The sequence below is a fragment of the Podarcis pityusensis genome, assembly GCF_964106645.2.
Source record: "Podarcis pityusensis genome assembly, chromosome: 3".
Taxonomy (NCBI): Eukaryota; Metazoa; Chordata; class Lepidosauria; order Squamata; family Lacertidae; genus Podarcis; species Podarcis pityusensis.
In genome coordinates this window covers 105,311,169-105,330,267 of record NC_138026.1, presented here as the reverse complement: position 1 = coordinate 105,330,267, position 19,099 = coordinate 105,311,169, and the positions used below count along the sequence as shown (strand labels likewise).

The following is a 19,099-nucleotide window of genomic DNA, read 5'->3' as shown; positions in this document are numbered from 1 at the left end:
CACGAGCACATTTGCTTCCAAATAAACCTGCATGGGTCCCACTGCTGGTCCCTTTGTATTGCTGTGGAAGGGCCTCTCCAACCAGCATAATAATGTAGGTCTTTAATCACTGAATTAGGCTCCTGCTGAGATGAATTGTCTGCATTTCTGCAGTCTTCTTTCTCAGAGGTCCTGTGACATGACTGTTCTCCCGCTGGCAGGGAAAATAAAGATAAAAGCTTCCTCTAGAGACATCATTTTGGCTCCTCTTTCCTGTGCCAATCTGCTCTCGCATCTCTCTGATATTACATACTTCCTTTCTTTTTATTTAGCTTTCGCAAGGCAGGGAGAATCTTTCCCCATTCTGTCCTGTCTCCCATTCTGTCATCTCCTTTATCATTTAGAAGGACTGTCAAGCTAAAGCCATTCAGTTCTTTAAAAAAAAGAAAAGAAAAGAAAGCATTCCTCTTTCCATTCTGGAAATCATTTTCAGTTTCTGATACAATCTGTTAACTGCCAGGCACGAGGCCACACCCAAACCCAATGGATAATCTGTTTTAATTTTTATTGTTGTCAGTGGGCTTTAACTGTTCTTCAAATAGGTTTGACCATTTTTTGTGGTTTAACTGGCTGGAGGGGCACAACGTCTGCATCCCTGTATTTGCAGCAGGTACACAATACGAATAACCAGTCTTATACTTACAAATAATCCTTTTCCTGTTTTTTCCTCTCCCCACTCCCTTCTTAGCTGGTTTATGAATTCTTTCTGAGGTTCCTGGAGTCCCCAGACTTCCAACCAAACATAGCCAAGAAATATATTGACCAGAAGTTTGTATTGTCAGTAAGTAACGGCAGCTTCCTCCTAACTTGGCATTTATTTCAAAGGATTTCTAAACTGCTTAATATTTAAAAATGGCATGGGGGCCGGTCAGGACAGGATAGAGAAGAGGTGGGGCCGACAGGTGACCTTGGGGAGGGAGCCAGTTGGCTGGGCAATCTCTCCCCAGGTTGAGGGAACCTATACTAGAAGCAAAACAGTGTAATAAAAACAGAAAATTGGTAATGGCAGGATCCAGTCTCATGGGTCGGGGGGGAAATGGAACAAAGAGATATGGTTGGTACTCAGTTCACTCGTTCCGTTACCACAAGGATTTATGTTTGTGCAGTGGAACTTACCTCCCCTGCACACACAGACACATGCACATACACACCTTGTGCCCTCCCCCAGAAATCTGCTCTGCAGGGTTGGGGGAGGAGATAGTCCTTGCACTGATGGAACACTGACTTCAATTCTATGTTGATTTCCACTCTCAGTCCGCCATCTTTATTCAAAATGGCATCCAGTTGCATCCAAGTGTAAACAAAAAAACCCTGCTGCCTGATTTCATCAACCATCGCATCAAATTTGGTTGTGATACCTTTGGAGGTGTCTAAACGCATAGCGAACAAATACTTGATTGTGGGATATATATCCATACCCACCCACACACCACACCCACCCACCCACAAAATGTTATATTATGTGATCACCTTTTGCTATATTACTTATGTATTAACAGATGCTCTTCTCCATATTCCACCATTTCATGCGATACCGTATATGACAATACAGGAGAGAACCTTCTCTGTAGTGGTGTCTCTGTCTAAGTCATACTTGGGGTAGACCTATTGAAATGAAGAAGCATGACTTAATGCCCATTTGTTTCAGCGGAGTTATTTTCTGAGTATGAGTTTGATCTCTTTGAGTCTTAGGGGCAGAGAATCATTCCGGCTTCACGGGTCGGATCCTTATCAGGACCTGCCACATCTGCAAAATTTGATAGTTTGGGGCGGAGCAACCAGCTGGCATCACAAATGACATTAGGGCATTTAGTGCTTTGAAATCCCAAAGTCAAGACTTCAAAGCACTAGCAGGCAGCAAAAGAAGCCCCCCCCCCTTTTTGTTCCAGCAGCTATTTCACTGCAAACAGTTGCTGAAATGAAGGGAAAAGCATGGACAAAGCACCAGTGCCCCTCCTTTGCACCAGCAGAAGGTGGGGTGGGGAGAATCTGTTAGTGCTGGATTCGAGTGCCCAATAGAGTAATTAAATCCTCCATCCACAGCTGCTGGACCTGTTTGACAGTGAAGATCCCAGAGAGCGGGACTTTCTGAAGACTATTTTGCATAGGATTTATGGGAAATTCTTGGGCCTCCGAGCGTATATAAGGCGGCAGATCAACAACATATTTTACAGGTAAATACTGGATACCGGCAATATTTAATCTATTGTGAATGTTTGTGTGTGTGGAGGATTGAATCCTAATTTGAGCGGTTGCACTGCATTTCCTTGGAGTTTCATGTAGTCCTCTTACCTCCAACAATGATTAGATAAATAGATGGAAGACCTACGAGTGACTGAGAACAGGAACAGGGAACCTGCAAACCTCCAGATGTTGTCGGATGACCCCTCCCAGCATCCTCAGTCATTGGCCGTGCTGGCTGGGGAGTTTCTGATTCACAAGGCTGCAGGGAAGATTAGGTGTTATGGTACCTGATGGCAGGATCAGGGCAAGCATCTCAGGGCCCATTGCAAGCCTCTCCTTCCCTATCGCTCCTATTTGCCGCACCCTGTCTGCGCCATGCTTTCCCCCAGTCATTGGAATTCCTTGTCCAGAAACATCCAGACCTATTTGCCTTCCCCACTTTAGAAAGCAGAACACAGCGACTAAATCTATGCAGATGTGCTGCTTATGGCTACAGATTTCCTGCTCCCCTCCAGGGACAGAATGTGGAGCATTTTTATTTTGGGGGTGGAGAGCACAAGCCTCTGTTCCCGTGAAGCCAGCCTGTGTTTTCTACTTGACACTTGCTTCTCTCTACTCAGGTTTATCTATGAGACAGAACACCATAATGGAATTGCAGAACTGCTAGAGATTTTAGGGAGGTAAGAGGTACACCTTTCTCTTTATTATTCCCTCCCTGTTCTGTAGGGGGCTCCTTGGCAGGAACAATAATAATATTTTTATTATTCATATGCCGCTCATCTGATAGGGTTAACCAGCCACTCTGGGCAGCTCCCAACAAAATATCAAAAACACAAGAAAACATCAGCCATTAAAAACTTCCCTATGCAGGGCTGCCTTCGGAAGTTTTCTAAAAAGTCATATGGTTAATTATCTCCTTGACATCTAATGGGAGGGTGTTCCACAGAGTGGAAGGGACGCGGGTGGTGCTGTGGTCTAAACCACTGAATCTCTTGGGCATGCCGATGGGAAGGTTGGCGGTTCGAATCCCCGCAACGGGGTGAGCTCCCGTTGCTCTGTCCCAGCTCCTCCCAGCCTAGCAGTTCGAAAGCACGCCAGTGCAAGTACCGTATTTTTCGCTCTATAGGACTCACCTTGTTTTAGAGGGGGAACAAGGGAAAAAAATTCTCCCCCTCTCTGCTCAGCACCCCTTCAGCGAAGCGGCAGGAGAAACGGAGCCCCTTCCATTTCTCCTCCCGCTTCGCTGAAGGGGCGCTGGGCAGCTCTCCCTCTCTGCTGAAGCCAGGAGTCTTGCTCTCCTGGCTTCAACAAAAGGAACCCAAAGCCTTCGGAGCGCAGCACGAGTTCCCGCTGTGCACCGACCCCTCTCGGTCTCCAGGCTTCAGCAAAAGCAATGCGAAGCCTCCGGAGCGCGGAGGGAGCGCTCCCTCTGCGCTTCGGAGGTTTCGCGTTGCTATCGCTGAAGCCAAGGAGCCTGCATTCGTTCCATAGGACGCACACACATTTCCCCTTCATTTTTGGAGGGGAAAAAGTGCGTCCTATAGAGTGAAAAATACGGTACATAAATAGGTACCACTGTGGCAGGAAGGTAAACAGCATTTCCATGCGCTCTGGCTCCTGTCACAGTGTTCCGTTGTGCTAGAAGCAGTTTAGGCACTCTGGTCACATGACCCGGAAAGCTGTCTGTGGACAAATGCCAGCTCCCTTGGCCTGAAAAGCGAGATGAGCACTGCAACCCCATAGTCGCCTTTGACTGGACTTAATCCTCCAGGGTTTTTTTACCTTTTACCACAGGGCGGGTGCTACTACTGAGGAGGCCCTCTGCCTGGTTCCCTATAACTTCACTTCTCGCAGTAGGGGAACTGCCAGAAGGCCCTCGGAGGTGGACCTCAGTGTCTGGGCTGGATGGTGTGGGTAGAGACACTCCTTCAGGTATACAGGGCCGAGACTGTTTAGGGCTTTAAAGGTCAGCACCAGCACTTTGAATTGTGCTCGGAAATGTGCTAGAAGCCAATATGAATCCTTTTGGACAGGTGTTATATGGTCCCGGCAGCTGCTCCCAGTCACCAGTCTAGCTGCTGCATTCTGGATTAGCTGTAGTTTCCAAGTCACCTTCAAAGGTAGCCCCACGTAGAGCATGTTGCAATAGTCCAAGTGGGAGATAACCAGGACATGTACCACTCTGGGGAGACAATGCACAGCAGGTAGGGTCTCAGTCGGCATACCAGATGGGGCTGGTAGACAGCCACCTTGGACACAGAATTAACCTGTGCTTCTATGGTCAGCTGTCAGTCCAAAATGACCCGCAGGCTGCTCACCCGGTCTTTTAGCGGCCCAGTTACCCTATTCAGGACCAGGGAGTCCCCCACAGCTGCCTGTCCCCCAGAGACAGTACTTCTGTCTTACCAGGATTTAGCCTCAATAGGTGATTGCTAGCTAGGCCGTCAAGTGAAATTTACACACACACGCACACACATTTCTGCTTAAGAGTCTTTCAAGAAAGCATGATATGAACCCTGCAGCTGAGTCCCTGGGAGCATTGCAGATGTTTCCTGCAGGATATCCTGACGCTGAGGCACAGCAGCAAGGCGGGGAGGCTGGGAACTGCTCTGTGCACATACAAACATGCACAGACAGTGCAAGTCTTGGATGTTTACTATTCTCTCCCTTCTCCTCAGTATAATCAATGGATTTGCTTTGCCCCTGAAGGAAGAGCACAAGATGTTCCTCATCCGGGTCTTGCTGCCGTTGCACAAAGTGAAATCTCTGAGCGTCTACCACCCCCAGGTAAGAAGCACATTTAGTCAACGTATGTTGTGCTCACCCTAAAATGACAGGCAGGTTTAAGACCCTAAGAGGTGCTCTGCTGGATGACGTCAAAGGCCCATCTAGTCCAGCGTCCTATTCAGTAGCAGCACTCTCTCTACTTGGGTTCCCCAGCAGCTGGTATTGAGAGATTTTCTGTCTCTGATCCTTGGGCTGGCATACAGACATATCAATCATAGTGATAAACCTGTCAATTTCTAGTATTTTAAAATATATATATTTTAAAATACAATCGTATCCGGCCTTTCTTCCATCACGGAACCCACAGCGGCACGTACTTGTGGTCTTCCATACAGTTAGTGACCAAACACGGGTCTGCTTAGCTTCTGCAAGGTGGCGGACAAGTATGAATTTTATTATTTCGGTCATATACCAGTTCCAGCCCACGTACAATATCAAGGAAGTCATAAAACACGATAGGGATACATTTGAATTTGCAATTAGGTATAACAGGGACAATACAGATATAGCAACAGTTTAAAAATATATAAATTAAAACTTAGTCACTAACATATAACCTAAAATTATCATTTAAGGCCTTAATCATTATGATAGCACAGATTGCTCCCTACGTTTTATAGCAATTGCACAGAATTTGGCTACCCTTAAGGTGATCTCAGGATCCTTGTCCTCTACCAGGGATTTTAGACATTGAAGTTCGGAGTCATTTCGAGATTTTTGCATAGCAGGGGTAATAAATACCGAGCGTATATCCCCGTAGAAACGGCAGTGTAACAAGGCATGAGAGACAGTTTCTACCTCCATCAAGCCGCAGGGGCAGACTCGTTCCGCGGGTGGCGGACAAGAGGCATGGAACCTCTTGCCTGCAGGCCCTTCCCCACCCCCCAATCACGCTCAACTCTCCCATGCACCTGACATCAGGTGTGGGGCAGGTGAGGACACAGCTACAGAGGAATAATCGGGAGCTTAAAGTGAGCTCCTGATCCTTCCTTTGCATGTGGGGGCTCCCTGAGAGCAAGGCCTCTGAAGCGCTGCTTCCGTTCCAAATTTCATCTCTGCATACTGATACCAAAGGGGGCTCATTGTCAGTGGTCTTCCAAGGTAGCTGACCCCCTTTCAGCTGACAGGGTGGGGTTTAGGGGGGTCTGGCTGGATCCTGTTCCCCATTCCTGCCCCAAACCATACTCTGGGACTCTAATCCCCTTCTAAAGCTGTTCAAGGTGCCTATTTTCAGTTGATGTACAAACATGGAAGTGGTGCCATCGGACGACTTTCTCTTGGCACGGAAATAAATCTCACCGATTCTAGGGAACTGAACCCTCGTGTAATTGTGCTCAGGCTTGCAGCATTGGATTTGTGGGCTTGGATGCAGCTGACTTGCATCTGCGCCATCTCATTGGAAGGCTGGTTATAAATACTTTCAGATACCACACAAGTTCTGCCTGCCTCTGCCGTTTCCATAGTGCCTGGAGTTCTGACTGTACTGTGCTCTTCCTTGCAGTTGGCATACTGTGTGGTGCAGTTCTTGGAGAAAGACAGCAGCCTGACCGAACCGGTAAGTGCTCCCTCTGGGTGGGGCTGCCTTGGAAGAATATTTGGAAACTTCGTATGGAAACCTCCCACTGCTGCTGCTGCTGCTGTTAGGCCCTGTTTGCACTGTATAAAGCAGTACCATACCACCTTAAGCAGTCATGACTTCTTCCCCCAAAGAATCCTGGGAACTATAGTTCATTAAGGGTGCTGAGAGATGTTAGGAGACAGTAATCTCTGGAGGGGAAAAAGGCTTCTGAGACTGGGTGGATTTAAAAGGTAAAGGGACCCCTGACCTTTAGGTCCAGTCGTGACCGACTCTGGGGTTGCGGTGCTCATCTCGCTTTACTGGCCGAGGGAGCTGGCGTACAGCTTCCGGGTCATGTGGCCAGCATGACTAAGCTGCTTCTGGTGAACCAGAGCAGCGCATGAAAATGCCGTTTACCTTTCCGCCGGAGCGGTACCTATTTATCTACTTGCACTTTTTTGGGGCGTGCTTTTGAACTGCTAGGTTGGCAGGAGCCCAGGGACCAAGCAATGGGAGCTCACCCCGTCACGGGGATTCGAACCACCAACCTTCTGATTGGCAAGCCCTAGGCTCAAAAAAGCGATTCAGTTAAATGCGTTGTAAATGTCATACAGGGAAATCCTGCTGGTGAAAGGCGGGACAACACAGCGCCATCTGGTGTCACAGCATTGTAATGCGTATAGGGCACTCCGTCTTTACAATTAAGAGTGCTGAGAGTTCTTAGGTGACCCCTATTCCCCCCACAGCACTACAATTCCCAGAATTCCCTGCCAAGAGGGATTGATTGTTAAACTACTCCTGGGATTGTAGCTCCGTAAGGGGAATAGGGGTCAGCCTATGAGCTCTCAGCACCTGTAACCAAAGGCCACTTTCAAAGATTCTTTAGGGGGAAACCATGACTAATGACATACGACAACGCTTTAAATGCATGGTGCACATGCGGCCTTCGGAGATTTCTGTATACTAATGGCGGACTCATTCTCTGAGTGCCTTTCCTTACCTAGCCAAAAGGAGACCACGCTTTCACAAAAGAGAATTGTCAGCAGGCTTGGGGAAAACCCAGCGTTTGCTTGAGCACAGACTTCAATGGGAGAGGGAAAATAAAGGGGGGGAGAGGAGGTAGGTGTGATGGAATGGAGTAGCCTAGAGAAGGCAGACCTTGCTGGCTGGCACTTTGAACGGCAGCACTCTTCATTATATTGCAGATCTTGCTGGTGCCCTTGACGCTGCTCACTCTTTGTGGCTGGGGTGTTGTTTGGGTTTTTTTGTTCGTTTGTTTTTTTGCTTGTGGCAGGGGGTTATTTGCTACTGGTCTTTTGTATCTTCATTTTAGATCCTTGTGATTTGCGTGGAAATCGTTCAATTGTACATCTTTTAATATTTTATTTACTGTTTATGACTACTTTTTTTATGCGTTTTTTGCATGTTGTAAGCTGCCTTGAGTGTGGTTTAAAACTGTAAAGCCGGCATATAAGTAAGATTATGCATATATTTATGCAGTTAGTTTCTAAGCCCATTTCAGAGTGTGGGTGATGGATCTTATTTAAACCATAAATGGGCTCAGGGTACAATATCTGAGGAGGCATTCTTTTGTTCTGGAGGGTTGCGAATACTGTTTAGTGACCCCGATTTGATTTTTTAAAATTTTGTTTTTGATTATTTTTTTGAGAGTGCTGGGTGATTTGTTTATTTTTTTTGTAATAGTGATTCACTTCTTTCACGTTACTGGTTTTTATTGTGTTGTTTGTATGGTTGTAAATACTCTGAGGGCTGTTCGTGTGGCAGAAAAGAAAGTCCAGTGTGTACATTCTGTAAATAAGGAGTTAAGTTGGTTTTTCAGAGTTCAAACCGCTTCTGCACTGTTGACCTATTGTACTGTGGAGTTTATGACAGTGGCAAAACAATGCAAGCTTATCTCACCATCAACACGAATGGCTTAAAAGTAGTTTGCCCTGTGAACATAAAAAGCATAGGAAACTTGACTTACACTGAACAGAGGTGTAATGGTGTGGTGTCAATGGGAGTTGGAGACATGTTACTATTTCTGTAGCAGCCATCCCTGTTACCAGCATCCTAGAGCCATCAATCAGCATGAAAGGGGAGCTTTTTAGCCACTAAGAAGAAGCCCTTTCACCCTTTTTTTGCGTACGGGAGCCAATCAGAGTGAAGAGAGGAGAGTCAGCCCCTGAAAATTGACTCTTAGAATCACTCTGGAGAAGCGCATTGGGAAGAATGCTGAAGAAGATCTTGTTCTGTGTGCTCCAAAAGCTAAGCATTTAGGAACACTGAAAACACAAGGCGCTTCTGTTTCGAAAGAATGGTGTGCAAGTTCTGCAAAGTACAATAGAACTTTGAGGAAAACACAGCTAAAGTCACTCCGAAAGAAGGGCACATTTTCTAGCTGAAAAGCAGCACATGGAGTTCTGCATTGATTGTTGCAGTGCTAAGTATTACTATTGTATAGTTATACCATAATAAGGCTGCATAAACTTAGATGAGTAGGTGGCTGTGACTCTCGTGTAGGGACCCTTCAGTAAAATGTTTGGGGCTAAGTCATTCCTCATACAGTGGTACCTTGGGTTACATACGCTTCAGGTTACAGACTCCACTAACCTAGAAATAGTGCTTCAGGTTAAGAACTTTGCTTCAGGATGAGAACAGAAATTGCGCTCTGGTGGCGCGGCAGCAGCAGGAGGCCCCATTAGCTAAAGTGGTGCTTCAGGTTAAGAACAGTTTCAGGTTAAGTATGGACCTCCGGAACGAATTAAGTACTTAACCCGAGGTACCACTGTACTTCTCATTTGAATTGTGAAAGATCCAATGCGCTCCCATTAGAATTACTGCTGGTTTTGATATGTGGACACAAATCAGGAAAGCTAGAACAGGCAAGCTTACTCTTCAGCTGGTCTTCTTTTTGCCCTGCCTGGCAGTGCACTTCCCCAAATCCCTTTGGATCCTTGTGACTTAGGACACGCTGCCGTCCTTCCTGAAACTGCATTGTTGTCTTCTTTGATCTGTGGTTTGAACTTTGATTGCACTGACGCCCTGGAAAAAATCAGGCTGGGCCGCTGCAAAGTATTCTTGGCACGTTCTTTGAAAGCGTAGAAGCTTAGGTGAAAAGATACTTCAGTTAGCGCTGCTGACAAGTGTAATGAGTGCAGCAGATTGTCTGTAGATTACTTGATTTGTCTGTTGTTCCAGGTTCTATGAAATTGGTGTTAGGTCATAAGTAGAGCGACTGAAATTGGGTTAGGGGAGGAGCACGTTTGTGTAACGCAGACCTTGTTTAACGTTGCAGTGATAAATATGTGACTGACTTCGCATTATTACGTTTGCTTCACACACTATTCTGCAGCAATATTAATTTCTGGGTCCGATTAAAAATTAAGGCAGATCTCTCTTCCAAGCAGTCAAGAGGATGACTGCAAGATAAGCATTCATAGACAAGCACTGAGGGCGTAAACTAGTTGCAGAATGTTTAGGTGAACAACCGCTTCCCTTTTAACTGATTTATTATTTAATCAATTTCTGAAACCTATAGGTTTCTAAAACCTTAGTACAAGCTGCATTTTTTGAGACACTTTTAAGAAAAACATGCAAACCTCCAGTGCAATAAGCAAAAGCTACCAGAAGAGAAGGTCATATGGAATGTTTGCCATTTCCTGTGACAGACACACACCAGAAGCAAAGCATTCTTTAAACAAAACAACGTATGTCCCAAGTTCTTACTGGTTAGATTAATCTTACTAGGATTTCTGGTTAAATTTCACTCCTCGATTAAAAATAGCCTTTTCATTTATAAACAACTAAAACCATAGTTGATTCATGAAACTAATTGAAGCTTACAGGGCTGAACAGCACAGAAGCAGCTAGAGATTTCTAGCTTTGCATTGAAACCAGCATACCTCCTTATGAAGTGCTCCCCTTGTTGTAGATTCCTCTTGGAATGCAGTGTAAGATGCAGGATATGATCAGATGCAACACTAAACAATGGTTTGGAGTTATACAGATAGGCAGATAACAAACTTGTGCCCTCCTCTCTCTTCCCCTTCTTCACCTTGTGTGTGATGATTAATAACTTTCAACAGAAATCAAAAATTTCTCAAAAATCTGTATGTGCACTAATTATGTCACATTAAGTAAATCAACACTGTATCTTGTGCCTTTTGACTAATTATTCACATTTTAAAAAAACAAGCTTGGAGGGTAGAGGTCCTGGGTAAGTTGCTATCTTTTGGCCTCAGGATTTCACTATTGGCAATTTTTTCTTCTTCCAGACTTAAAATTCTTGTTGCTATCACCAGCAAATGTTCCTGCTTGTTTCTCTAACGCTCATAAAAATCTCGTTTCTTCATCTGTTCAGGTGATTATGGGCTTGCTGAAGTTTTGGCCAAAAACACACAGTCCCAAGGAGGTGATGTTCCTGAATGAGCTGGAAGAAATATTAGATGTCATTGAACCCTCGGAGTTTGTGAAGGTTATGGAACCCCTGTTCAGGCAACTGGCAAAGTGTGTCTCCAGCCCACACTTCCAGGTAGGTTCTAAACTCAGGGTGCTGGCAACAGCTCTAGTCTCTGTTCAAATGCAGAGTGAAACGCTGAAAGTCTGAAGCATGTTGGTGCACAAGATGAGCAATTATCCAGTGAAAGTTTTTATAGCTAGAGCAATTGGAAAGTGCACCTTCCAGAACAGGCCACTGTACCCCAGATGTGGTTTGCACAGCAGATAATAGAATGAATTTGTTTCTGCTTGTGATAAGGGCACTAGGTTTCTGTTAATTCACCTTCATATTGCATTACCTGCTTCCCCCTTTAAAAGGTCTCTCTTGTTTCAGAAGTTATGTTTTGCTTTATTTGTACAGGTGGCCGAGAGGGCGTTGTACTATTGGAACAATGAATACATCATGAGTTTGATCAGTGACAATGCAGCCAAAATTCTTCCCATCATGTTCCCGGCACTCTACAAGAATTCCAAAAGTCATTGGAACAAGTAGGTCATTTCTGTGTGCACTGGGCATGAGTGGAAGTACAATTGAGAGAGCTCCGCCTTGCTCTTCCACCACGGCCTATTGGTGCCGCTCATGCATAGTCTGGCAGAGGGAGAAAGAAAAGGGCTCTGATGACGATGATTGCTAGCAATATGGATGGGCGTATGGAATAGGTTGCCTCCCCTTGAGTCTGTTCTTTTTATCAAGATCATTTGTAACTGGGAGTTTTATGTGGTTTGTCCACTTTTGGTCCCCACGCTGCACTCAGCTCTCACCTGTGGCTCCTAGAAGCTGTCAGCATGCAGTAATGGCCATGTTCTGGGAAACTTCTTTGACTGGCCAGCTAAATCAAGTGAGGGTAGCCAGTGGGTCTCAAATGTTAGAATTCCTGCTCCAAGATTGCAGTCATGGGATTGTTGTCTATCACATGACGGTGTATGTTTTGACTCCACAGAGTGGGAAGTGACGGAGACAGGATGTTTGTGTTACTGTGTTCCGTGCAGTGGGACTCTTGTCCTTTGTTCTTTTTCTCTTTGCTGTCTGATGCTAGAGAGAGAGGGAGCCATGTTGCAGTGCTCCGTCTGTGTTTATATGTAAATAAAGTAGATTAGCCAAAATGCTGAGTTGCTGAGGTCTGTTACGCAAACTGCATACACTCTGCGGATCCCTAAGTGTGCCGGTGTCTGTTGGCATTGGTCGCTGTGATGTTCGGGCTGAAGAAAGCTTTTGAATATCCCGAACGAATGATCAGGAGGGAGAGAACATGCCAGTCGGTCATGTGTCTCTACCAGGGTCCTACTCGAGTGTAGGACGAGCTCCTGACACTCAAACCCTTGGTGAGCATGTGCTGTAAAAGGAAGTGAGAGGCATATGGGGCTCTTCAACCAGGGAATGGAGCCCATCTACAAGAAATACTCTTGATCCTAAACCTTCACTGCCTTAAGGGATATCTTCAGGAGAAGAAAAGGCCTTAAGGAATAAACCCTGCACAAATCTGGAATCCCTAGGATGATTGGATGGTGCCTTGTACGCCTCCTTCCAGCAACTCCTGAGTGGGGATTCGAACCCTGGTCTCCCAGGTCCTTGTCCAGTACTCTCACCACTATGCCACATTGGCCTCCATATACACTGCCCAGGCTTGCACGCCAGGGAGGTCACTTGGATGCTGCTAATGCAGTGGTTTGACTTCACCCCTGGATGCACACTCCATTGTCTCTCAACCATGGCAACAATTTATAACTGGGATGGGGGATCCGTTGAACTCCAGCCCCCATCACTCCTTTTGCCATGCTGGCCGGGACTGATGAGAGTTGGGCTCCAATATCCTCTGGAGTTCTACAGGTTCCCCACCCTGACTTACAGATTTATGCCAGTCTTCTTAGGGGTAGTGGAGGGATAAATGTCCTGGCATTTGAAGCTATTCTTCCTTTTTTTATCATGTATTGGAAGTTTACTGTCTTGGTCCATTAAATCTCTTCTGTGCAAGGGCAGTTTCCCCACCTTCTAATTCATTCTCCACCTCTTCTTTTTTTAAGGACAATCCATGGGTTGATCTACAATGCACTGAAGCTGTTCATGGAGATGAACCAGAAGCTGTTTGACGACTGCACACAGCAGTACAAGGCAGAGAAGCAGAAGTGAGTACTCGTGGCTGGGGAAACTCTGCCTGCAGCTAACCCTGCGACTAGTGGGGCCATCCCACTTGACAGCAGCTACCAAGTCTAAACTACTTGAGCCTCTTGGGCTTGCCGATCAGAAGGTCAGCAGTTTGAATCCCCGCGACTGGGTGAACTCCCGTTGCTCTGTCCCAGCTCCTGTTAACCTAGCAGTCCCGTAGATACGAGGGCCCTAAGCCACAAAGGGCTTTAAAGGGGAAGAGCCTCAGCTCTGGGAGGAACTGCTTGTCCCTGGAGATTGGGACTTACCTCTGAGGAGACGGGACTGGAAAAGGGAGACTTGGGACACTGAAGAAGGGACTATACTGACTATGAGTCTGCTGAAAGACTCAGGGATGGCAGGAATGTGGTTCACCAGAGGTAAAAGCAGAAAGAGTAAATCAGTGTTTTCTGGAATAAAACCTGGTTTGCAGCTGACCAGACGTGAGCTGGTGCCTTTTTTGAGCTTTTTGCCAGGTGTGGTCTATGGAAGCTATGGCACAAGCAGCTTCCACGGGGGGTACAGCACGGGTGTCCACATAAAACACCTTGAAAAAGGTGGTAGATGAGCAACACCTAAAGAACATTTAAGACAAAGCTACCTGAAAGAAATGGGAGTTTCTTTCACAGGCAAATCAGGCAGAAAGGAATTCCTCAAAGGGGGGAAGGACCACTGCGAGAACACTCTGTTTATTATGCCTGCTAGCCTATTAGATCTTAACCAGTCGGCCCAGGGCTGATTTTAAAGCGCAAACAGGTTTATACAGGTGGTCTTGACCCACAACGTAGCCCCGTTGCGGCCATATGGGATATCACTAGCAAAATAAATTCACCAGCGACCAGAGCAACTGATGCAATATTGGAGCTGCGTATTCTGACCCCCTTGGCCCTTACCAACATCCGAGTGGCCTCATTCTGAGCCGCTTGAAGTTTCTGAATGTTTCTGAAAGGCTGCCCCACATGGAATGCATTGCAGTAGCCTTGCCGACGGCGCTTCCACAGGTAGTCCAAAAGAACTTACAAGCTGTGAGCTTTATCCTTCAGGGAAAAGCCCCATTCCATATAGGAGTGGTTGGATATCTCTTTCCAGTTTTGGCTGTTTTCCGCACTCGCAATATCTCTGTCGTATTTGGATTCCGTTCGGCTTGCTTGCCCTCAGCCACCTCTAAACCACCTCTAGACACCTGTCTGAGACTCCACAGGCTTCCTTGGGATTAGTAGGGATTCAAACAAGAGACAGAGGAGCCTGTCAGCCACATACTGGGGACACCACAGCCGTGTGACTTCTCACAGTGTAAGATGTTCGAAAGCACAGGCGATAAGATGGAGCCCAGAGACACCCTGTTGGTTACTGGGCGGAGCAGATACTTTCTGGGTCTAATCTTCTTGAATAAACGGGGGTTACCATAACACTGTGCTTCCTAAGCCCAGCAGGGACCTTAGCTAAACTACCCAGCTGTGGCATTGTGCTAGTGGAAATCCCATAAGGTAGGGCACTCAGTTGCCACTGTTCCCCACCACCTTCAGTCCCTCTGCCCCGTAGGCTCTTGTAGTTCTGCAAGGTTCCACAACCCTCAGTAGCAGCTTTTCTGGAAGGTGTTTAGGGCTGTCAATGGGCAGGGAGGATTGGCAGAAATTGGGTGCTCTGCCTTACGCTGCAGAAGCGCTTTACAATACAGTGGTACCTCGGGTTACAGATGCTTCAGGTTACAGACTCCGCTAACCCAGAAATAGTACCTCAGGTTAAGAACTTTGCTTCAGGATGAGAACAGAAATTGTGTGGTGACGGCAGCGGGAGGCCCCATTAGCTAAAGTGGTACCTCAGGTTAAGAACAGTTTCAGGTTAAGAACAGACATCCAGAACGAATTAAGTTCTTAACCTGAGGTACCACTGTAGTGCAAAGCCACCACTGAATGCCATCCCATTGTTCTCTGTCCCCATTGAGAAGGCTGAGCTGCAGTCCTGTGGATGCTTTCTTGGGAATAAACTCCACTGAACCCAACAGGGCTTCTAAACTAAAAGCAGCCAAGGAAGAGTCATGTGGCTACCTTAAATACTTATATCCATTGTAAGGACACAAGGAGAGCCCTGCTGGATCACACCAGTATCTGGCCCAGCTTTCTGTTCTCACGCTGGCCTACGGGAAGCCTGCAAACAGGACCCATTTGTGATCCCCAGCAACCAGTTTTTGGAAGCAGAAGCTTTTCAGAGCAAGTTGAACACGCACATGGTTGAGCCTGTTAGGTACTCTTTGCCCCCAGTAAAACTGCCAGACTTAAGAGCTTAACTGTACTTGGCATTCCCAGTTCTGCAAAGCTCTCGGTTCTGCGCAAAGGAGAACTTGACCTATGAGGTGCTACAAAGCCTTGGGGAGGGGGTGGGCTCCTTGGGGTTGTGCCACAAATAAGATTAAGAAAGAGGGGAAGATCACAGATTAGGGATTTGTGCCTCCTTTATGAAAAGGGCATGAACTAAGAGGACTCTTACGCTTGGAGATAGGGATAAATCGGGGTGACTGTGGTCCCTCAGTAATCTGAGGTGAAAGGATCAGCTGGGAACAAACTTGTCTCTTTGAGGCGCGGCTTGAGCGATTCCTCAGCCATCTTAATTTTTAAAAAAGGAAAGAGCAGGGTAGATGTGTTTACATTTGAATCCACTTGGTAGGCAGCCTGCAGGAAGCCTCGTGCAAGTTCCAAAGATAACGGAAGCCCAGTCCACAGTAACTCGGAACAAGAGGAAAGCTTTCAGTGGAGCTGCCCCTGTTTTTGTGGAATAGCATTCCTGTTGAGATATAGCAGGCAGGCTGTCTGCAGTTTCAAAAACCAACTGAAGACATTTTTGTCCCATTGGCTTCCCATCTGGATGAATGGGTCTCTGCCATGGGTGTCTACTTTGCATTCACACACACACACACACACCTGCTGTTGTTTGCTGTGTTTTTAACTGCTTGGCTATTTTAATTTTTTTTGTACATTGATATGTGTGGAAGGCAGTTAATTACTTAATATATCTGTTTAATGTGGAGCATTTGATTGGGTTTTGAAGAATGGCATAACTTGACCAGAGCTCTAGAGGGAGGGTGCAGGTTAAATGTCTAAATGAAAAAATAACACCCACCCTAAAATAAATTCCTTTTCGTCTTCAGAGGGCGGTTCAGGTTGAAGGAACGAGAAGAGATGTGGCACAAGATTGAGGAGCTGGCCCGCCAAAATCCTCAGGTAATAGTTGTTAGCAACAGAGGAAATAGGTTTTGGTAGTGTACTTTCTTAGGTTACCCAAAGCACAAACATGTTACCTTAACGATAAACTCTATGTGTTTGCTCCAGTGAATAAGCATTGAACTATGCCTAGGACAGGGAACCTGTGTCCCTCCAGATGTTGTTGCACATGCCAATGGAAATTGGAGCCCAGCAAAATCTGAAGGGAGCACCAGGTTGGCTGTCCCTGCACTGTGGTTTTAAATTTCTGCATGGCCCTGGTCGAGTTGCTGTTGGTTTCAGTTCCTCATCTGTAAAATGGCAATTCTTGTCAGATGCATAAGTTAAGAGATTATAAATAACAAGACCAATGGTTCCTTTGTTGAGCACGGTAGATATGTCTCCGCAAGGTATTTGCTAAAACACACAGTTTAATTCTCCCTCACTTCTTCCTGGCAAAGTAGCATCCAGGTATTTAATCAGCTCCTGTCACCTCTGTTTGCTCATTTCAAATATGGTTACTAAATGCCTGCTTCATAGCTTGGTAAGTTTTGATAGCTTTGGAACAAACATGGGAAGCCACCTTATATTGAGCCAGCTCAGTATTGTCTAGGCCAGGGGTAGTCAACCTTTTTATACCTACCGCCCACCAATGCATCTTTCTTGATGGTAAAATTTCCTTACCGCCCACCTGTTCTAAATGGAAGGAGGATTCAGCTTGTGCCGTAGAATCCCCTACCACCCACCTAGAATCCTGAAACGCCCACTAGTGGGCAGTAGGGACCAGGTTGACAACCCTGGTCTAGGCTGACTGGAAGTAGCTCTCCAGAGTTTCAGGCCAAGAGCATTTTGCACCCCTACTTGCAAAGGCGAGTAATTCAACCTGGGACCATTAGTTTATTTATAGCATTTATATGCTGCTTTTTAGGGCACAGCCCCCACAGATGCAATTGATGCCCGTTTTGAATACTAAACATAAGATTCCAGAAACGTAAGGAATTACCAAGTCTTGGGAATTGGTGTAAAAGCACTTTGTTACGGAAAGGCAGATGAGTCACATTTTAAGGATAATGCCGAAAGGGGCCTTCAGTAATTCTACAGTAGTGGAGTTCCACAACTGTGAGGCCACCACCAAGAAGGCCCTTTCCCTTTTGCTCACCAGCCCAGTTGACTGTTCTTGTGAGGATTCCGTGACAGCCTTTGCCGTTGATCTTAGCCAACAAGCAGGATCTTTTATTACGTAAATGACCTTTGCACGGAAAACTTGTCCGCTGCCCCCGAGCTACGGCCCTTCCCTGGAGCAGTGACCTTTGGAAACAGAAGTGGTTAGCATCAAGAAAACATAATTAGGGAACAGCGCAGCCTGCAGATACTCTTCTGTGCCCTTTTGCATGTTACTCAGCAGAAGCTCCTTATAACTGTGAGTGGCTCCCTTGAAACTAAAGTAACATAAAAGGGGGCTCTTTCTTCTCACCATCAGTGAGGCCAGGCCAGGAAATACTCTGTTGCAGGGCCCTGGGAGAACCTGTTGCCCTCCAGATAATTGTGGGACTCCCAACTCTTGTCATCCTTGTACATTGTTGGCTGGGGTTGATGGGATCTGGAGTCTCGCCAGATCTGGAGGGGTCACAGGTTCCTGGCTACTGCTTTATAAGCCGTCTGTGTCAGAAGGAGTGTGATTTAGGAAAGATTCAAAGTGCTCAGTGCTCATCTGTGTGCTACTCAGTTTTAAAGCCCTGCGGTTTTAAAAAGCGCGACACTTTACAAATCAGGTCGGGAAGCCAGATTGATGCGTTCTGCCTTAGGGAGGAATTCAGTGTCACACATTCCCTCAGAACAAGCATTTCAGCTTCCAGATGAAACAAACCTCCCCTCCTGCAGATGCACTGTTCTTGGGGTCTTGTCAACCCCCCACCAAGCCAGTTTGTTGGGGGGAGAGGGAAAAGCCCCTGTTGCACCTGCACAAGTCCTAGTGAGGGCTTCTGCTGGCAGGACTTCGTAGTGGAATCCACCCATTTTTTTCCTCCAACTCCCATTTTTTATGAAATTTGAATATGAAATTTTAAATGAAGGATTATTTTATAATACTGCTCTTGTAGGAACATAGGATGCTGTCTAACATTGAATCATGGCATTGGTCTGATCCCCATAGCGGAAGGGCTCTCCATCGCTCAATGGTTAGAGCATCTGCTTTGCATGCAGAAGGTCCTGGGTTCAAGTACTCTGCATTGCCGGGAATCTCTTGCTTGAAACTTTGGAGAGCTGCAGCCAGTCTGTGCAGGCAGTACGGAACTGGCTGTCTCGCTCAGTAGAATGCATTTTGTTCCCTTGCATCTAGGATCTGTAGTAAATCCTCAGTATTAATTCCAGCAGGGCCTCATGCACCTCTGCACTTCCCCCCTTTAAGCCAAAGCTTCCTGAATATAGGAACAACAACAAATAATAATAATAATAATGGTTAGCAACTCTTATCTTAATGTAAAGCGGCTGTGCTGATGTTAAAAACCAGAGTTTTCGCCACTTTGGGGTCATTTAGACCACTTAGTACCTTGGACATGCTGAATTTTATAATCCACTCTTAATTGGAGTTTGACACCAATGCCATTTTGACAAAACAAAATTCAGAAAAGAGGGGGTGGTGGAGAGAAATCCCGCATGAAAGCTGCAGGGAACCGGGAGAAAAGTTTTAAC

At 46.2% G+C, this 19,099-nt stretch overlaps 1 protein-coding gene across 4 annotated transcripts in view; it reads left to right on the top strand.

Annotated features, from left to right (window-relative positions):
• Nucleotides 1–19,099, top strand: part of PPP2R5D (protein phosphatase 2 regulatory subunit B'delta) — a 57,752-nt gene that overhangs the window by 31,271 nt on the left and 7,382 nt on the right. For all 4 annotated transcript variants that reach the window (XM_080998149.1, XM_080998147.1, XM_080998150.1 and 1 more), the window contains exons 6-14: nucleotides 728–820; nucleotides 2,083–2,213; nucleotides 2,844–2,903; nucleotides 4,902–5,010; nucleotides 6,512–6,565; nucleotides 10,932–11,102; nucleotides 11,430–11,557; nucleotides 13,091–13,192; nucleotides 16,357–16,429. In XM_080998149.1, the coding sequence (XP_080854275.1) occupies nucleotides 728–820; nucleotides 2,083–2,213; nucleotides 2,844–2,903; nucleotides 4,902–5,010; nucleotides 6,512–6,565; nucleotides 10,932–11,102; nucleotides 11,430–11,557; nucleotides 13,091–13,192; nucleotides 16,357–16,429 (921 nt within the window). The remainder of the gene's footprint in view (nucleotides 1–727; nucleotides 821–2,082; nucleotides 2,214–2,843; nucleotides 2,904–4,901; nucleotides 5,011–6,511; nucleotides 6,566–10,931; nucleotides 11,103–11,429; nucleotides 11,558–13,090; nucleotides 13,193–16,356; nucleotides 16,430–19,099) is intronic.